Consider the following 5,429-nt stretch of genomic DNA (forward strand, 5'->3'; position numbering starts at 1 on the left):
GGGCGGGGGTGGGAATGGACCCAACAGAGCAATAGAAACACTTGTTTTCCTTGCGAAAATGACTGTTTCAATAGTTAGGCAACTATTTCCGCACATTTATGTTTTATGCAACAGACTGGAGTGACTCTCTCAGCAGTTCTATCTCACCACTCCTGCACAGCATCGCTCTTCTCTCTTTGTTTCGAATCGTATAATTGAAAAATGAGATTTAAATCCCAAGGCACAACAATCGGATAACAGGCGAGTTCATGGCTGGGACTGCCTTCCATGCCCCTTATCATACCCAGACAGCGGAGAAATCTCCAAACAGTATGCGAACGCACAGAAATGACAACCATAAGAAGCACCAGGGCCGGGAAAGGATTGTATTAATTATTAATTATTAGTTAATATTATTAATTTGCCAGAAGATGATACACCTGCCTAGTCCTGCCCTGCAGCCTCAGAGAGATTTATCTTAACATGAAAAGGAAAGTGCCTTCCTTTTAACCATCACTAATCTTCACACTATGCACTCACGTCTAATCTAAGGCCTGTACTGGGGACTGTGTCTTGGCAGATCTACTGTTTCTCATGCATGAGAAGCAGTAGGTTGTCACAATGCAGGGTCATGGAAGGGTTCCAGCACCCAGGACCCAGGCCGCTCATTTCAGATGGCTAAACTAAGCGCTGGTGTTGCCTGGCTCTACAGTGTTTGGCTGGGGTACTGTCTCCAGGCCGCCATCCTGACAGGTCCTTGCTAAAGTGGGGCAGGTTTCCTGCTAGCGAGGCTGGCTGCAGATTTCTGAGCCCGACACTCCTGCGCTTGCACCCATAACCCCCCATTGCAATCACCACGTGTCTTTACTGATTAGGGACGGCAGCTCTGGGCCCTGCATTATTGTTTTTCTCCATTTATTCTGAAACTAACAAACCTGTCATGCTCAGACCCTTTGCTGCCCCCACCCCCAACACACTTCAAAGCCCTGAATGCAGACATACCGGCATTTGGGATTATGGCTCTGAGCCAGGTCCTCTGTGGGTGTACAGACATTGTCACTGGCTGGGGTGGAGCAACACCCATCTCCACCAGCTGAGGATCTGGCCCTGGGTCTTCATTCCCGCACACTCAGACAGAGCCTTTACTCGCACCAGACTGCTGAGGGCATCGCCTTTCCCCTCCCCTCCCTGGACCAGCTGGGTAACATCAATACCAGGGAACCCCTAAGGCACCTACACCAAGAATGCTGCTTCAAAGGGGACTTCCTTTAACACTGGCTGGGTATACTTATTGAGTATTTTATTTTACACAACATAACAACACAGAGTTGTTGTTTCTGTACAGCATTTGCCTAAAAACAAAGGCAACACCATGGTCACTGAAAAGAAACATACAGTCTGATCATTTTAAAAAATATCATTTTACTGATTGATCCATCAGTTGTCTTTTGTTAGCTTGGAGGAAAGAGCATTTCCTTTAGAAAAGGCTTTTTCTGTGAAACTCTCTTTTGTTTTCTGCTACTGCAGAACCAGGAAGCCAGTCCTAGAGTAGGGGAAGGCACTGGTGCTGTTTCATGCTTTTTCCCTTTAATCATTTTATCTTTGAATGTTGCCTTCGGTTGTTATATTAAATAAAATAAAATAAACATAACAAACCCTGTGTGCCCTGGGCAGCTCACACACAACCCTGCATGGACAAGCCAGAACTCAGCGAGACAGGAGTGGGATTCCAAATCCCCATCTCCCAGCAGGGAGGTCTCAGACAATGTTTGCTGTTTTGTTTTTCATGGCAATAAAATAAAATACACTTTAAAAAGCAGGTCACACAGTGCTTTCCAATATCCACTCAGAACTCGAGAAAGTTGCTTTTCCACTATCCACATCAGAATTGTCTGACTGAATTAGCATCCCATTCATAGACATGCTCCTTTTAGACCATAATCCACCTGTGTTCTGGGAGTTACCATAACAATGGTATTCCATTAATTCTCCATTCAGGGAGTACCTGCGCTTTGCTCTGGATGTTTCAGCTGGCAAAGTGAGAAACTTACTTGGCTTTGATTGTGCTCTTTTGTAGGTGGGGGGCCCTTTGGCAGAGGCCGGGGGACGACTAGCTAGCTGCAGCGCAGTGGAGTTATTTCGGTTAGTGTTCTGGGACTCGATATTTGTGAGAGCTTCGCTCGGTGGCTCGTTGCTTGGCTTTGGCCCAGGCTTTCTCTTCTGCTTTTGGGAGGCAGAGGCGCTGGAAGTCCATGTGTGAGGCAGGGCAGAGGTAGTGGTAGTGGGGTCCTGGCTCGAGCAAGTGTCTGAGGACTGAGTCACACTGTCCTTAGAGACCCTGGAGCACTGGACGCTCTCCTCATGCCCGACGGCCTGTTTGGACATCGACGGGGGCATCGCACCACTGCAGCCTTGTACCTGAGCCCCGTTGGTCTGAGAATAAACATTGCTGACCTTGGTCGCCTTGTGCTGCCCACTGTTGTTACACACCTTGTAGCGGATCATGAGGATGATGATGAACACGAGCACGGAGGCCACGATAATCCCACCAATGATGATAATCATGGTGCCGCCCAGGAACTGGGATTGCATGAAATGGCAACGGACATAATCCTGCTCGGTAGTAAACTGTATGCACCCGACGACCCTGGTGGCCGTGAGGGAGGTGATGCCGTCGTCATAGATTGCCAAGACACACAAGTCGTAGACAGTCCCAGCGGCCAGGTTGTTGACCAGGAAGGTTTTGCTCGTGGGAGGTATCATTCTGGGGGACAAGGGAACTGGTGTTATTAAACAAGGCACTCACAGTCATCTCCCATCCCCAGCTCTCAAGTCACCTGTGAAGGCGATCGCCCCGAAGAGGCCAATCCCTCTGGTGCTAACACACGGCACCCGGGCAGTCTAACGTTATACGGAGCCAATTCAAATGGCTCTGAGCCAATGGTGCTGCCTCTCCCATTGGCAAGCCCACTAATTGCCTTGCTCGGCAGCACAGAGCTCCTTAGAACAGCCACTGCTAAATAACAAAAATCATTTATGACAAATTGGTTTTGAAAGGTGGGACTGTTACAGTAGCTGACTTGGAAACAAATCCACTTAGCACATAAAACACCTCTGCGGGCTCTGCACCAGGCTGCGCGGCAGAGAGACTGAGGATAGCATTCGAGGGCCTTAGCGGACATACATTATTGACATCTTTCTCCCAGGTTTTCAAAACCTGAGGGTGTAAGAATCATTTAACTCATCTAACTTTACAATCCTTCTGCTGATCAGATTACCGCAGGGAATAAAGGTCAGATTGGATTATCCAAAAATAACACTATTCAAAGTAATTTTCCTATTTGTTAGTTGAAAATTGCATTAGTCTTTCAAAAGCCCTGCGCCATATGTTTCCGAGGACCGTATTCTGATCAGGCAAAGTGGTATTGTAACCACTCCTCAGTAATGGACTGCAATGAAACAGTGCATTAATAAATCAATAGGAAACAATTTGATGGAGAGCTAAGTGCAGATACAGATGTGGTTGGCTCTGTCTTACCTGTAAACAAGTGAATCATCATAAGTACCATTGTACTGGATTTGAAACATACGTATTCCAGGTATATTTCTTTGAAAATTAAATTTGAGTAGCACAGTGGATGACGTTGCTTCTGCTACTACAACTTTCTTATCCTGGCTGACTTTAGTCTCCCCATTATTACTGCTCGCATTGGATCCTGACTTGGTGGAGGTTGAGATGTCCGAGGAGCCAGGGTCAGGCTCATGAATGTGGTTTGTACTGTTTAGCAAATGAGGAAGTTTGATTATGTGAAGATCCACCATTTGAGTGGCTTCTCCTGCAGGGTTCGATGCTATGCAGGTGAAGGAGCCTGTATCCTTCACAGTTGTTATAAGTATGTCTAGCGTTCCATTGTCGTACACCAACGACCTTGTTGCATTTGAAATAAGTTTGCCTTCTGGTGAAATCCAGTGAATGGCTGGCTCTGGATCGCCCCGGGCCTTACATCTCAGAGTTGCCCGTTGACCCTCCAGCACTCTGAGCTCATGGGTATGTCTAGTAATGAGAGGGGGTTCACACAGGAACTCTTCCTCTGGGACTGACCAAAAATACCGACCAGATAACAGTGGAGGAGAAGCGCAAGTCTCTAGGTCATCCTCTCTGGAAAGACGCCTCAGCCACAGGAGTTCACAGTTGCAATGCAAAGGGTTTCCACCGAAGCTTAATGCAAAAGTAGAGGGGCTTATGATTCCTGAGGTTGCTAATACCTGAGCTCGTTGAAAGAGAGGATCAGGTGGCAGCTTCTGCAATTTATTTGATGTGACATCTAACCTGGTCATCTTGTGGAGGTGGGAGAAAGTCCCCTTAGGAATGTGATCAATCATATTGTGGTCTAAACTGAGTGTGTGCAAGCTAACCATCTTCTCCACAGCATCCCAAGGGATAGTTTCTAGATTGTTATAGGACAAATCCAGTTCCTCAAGAGCTAAAACATCATCAAACGCTGTGGAAGAAATTAAAGTCAGCTGATTGTTGTTAAGTATCAAATGGTGCAGGTTGGAAAGCCCACTGAACATGTCATTGGTGATCTTAGTCAACCTGTTGCTGTTCAAATGCAAAGCTCGCAAATTGCGCAAATCAGAAAATGCATGAGGTGTAATAAAACTTATTGTATTCCTGGATAGCGTCAGGTCCACGAGGCTGGTCATGTTGGCAAAATCTTTCCTTTTGATATTTGTAACAAAATTGTCTGCCAGTCGCAGTTCCACAGTCCTTCTGTCAATGTTTGGGGGAACAAATAAAAGCCCTTTCTTGGCACAAAGGGTTGCAAGATTTGGAGACAAAATCTGACAGACACAGCGCTTGGGGCAGATCTGGGCTCTCACTGCTACGCCAATGAACAGCAGATACAAAAGCAGTTTTTCCATTGTAGATCAGGTTTCAGAGCCTGAAAGAGAGTGCAAAGCACATTGTTAATATCTCCCATGTGGAACACAACCCATGTGATAAGGAGGCAAAGGAAGGAAGGATGGGCTAGTGGTTACAGCACTGGGCTGTGGCTCAAGGGATCGGGATGCTGGGGGCGTGGCTGTCTCTCAATACATTGTACGCTGAGAAGCACAATGAGGCCATAGTCTCGGTGCTACCACGGGAAAAATGATGACACCAACAGGAGATGGTCACATTAGGCTGAGAAGAACCCCAATACAATGAATACATGATAACTATGATGGGCAGTCATAAGCCGTGGGTTTACTTTTTAATGGTGACAGGTGTCATCCATTAGCAAACAGCAGACCGGCACAGGATTCTTTGGTGGTTTATATGTTATTTGTTCGGTCTTATGGAAAGAGCAGGTGGATAACAGAGGCGCAGAATTTTACGTACTGTCAGCAGCGCATTTTGAAGACCCTGCCAACGCAACTCATTCTCGGACCTGCACCACCCGGTT

General features: G+C 46.8%; 1 protein-coding gene across 1 annotated transcript; it reads right to left on the bottom strand.

Moving 5' to 3' along the window:
* Window positions 1-1,800: 1,800 nt before the first annotated feature.
* On the bottom strand, window positions 1,801-4,905 carry LRFN5 (leucine rich repeat and fibronectin type III domain containing 5). The gene is made up of 2 exons (XM_077820827.1): window positions 3,518-4,905; window positions 1,801-2,743 (listed from the first exon to the last, which is right to left on the bottom strand). Exons 1-2 carry the CDS (start codon window positions 4,903-4,905, stop codon window positions 1,801-1,803), a joined length of 2,331 nt encoding a protein of 776 aa, XP_077676953.1.
* Between the last annotated feature and the right edge of the window lie 524 nt (window positions 4,906-5,429).

Source organism: Eretmochelys imbricata, chromosome 6 (assembly GCF_965152235.1).
Source record: "Eretmochelys imbricata isolate rEreImb1 chromosome 6, rEreImb1.hap1, whole genome shotgun sequence".
NCBI lineage: Eukaryota > Metazoa > Chordata > Testudines > Cheloniidae > Eretmochelys > Eretmochelys imbricata.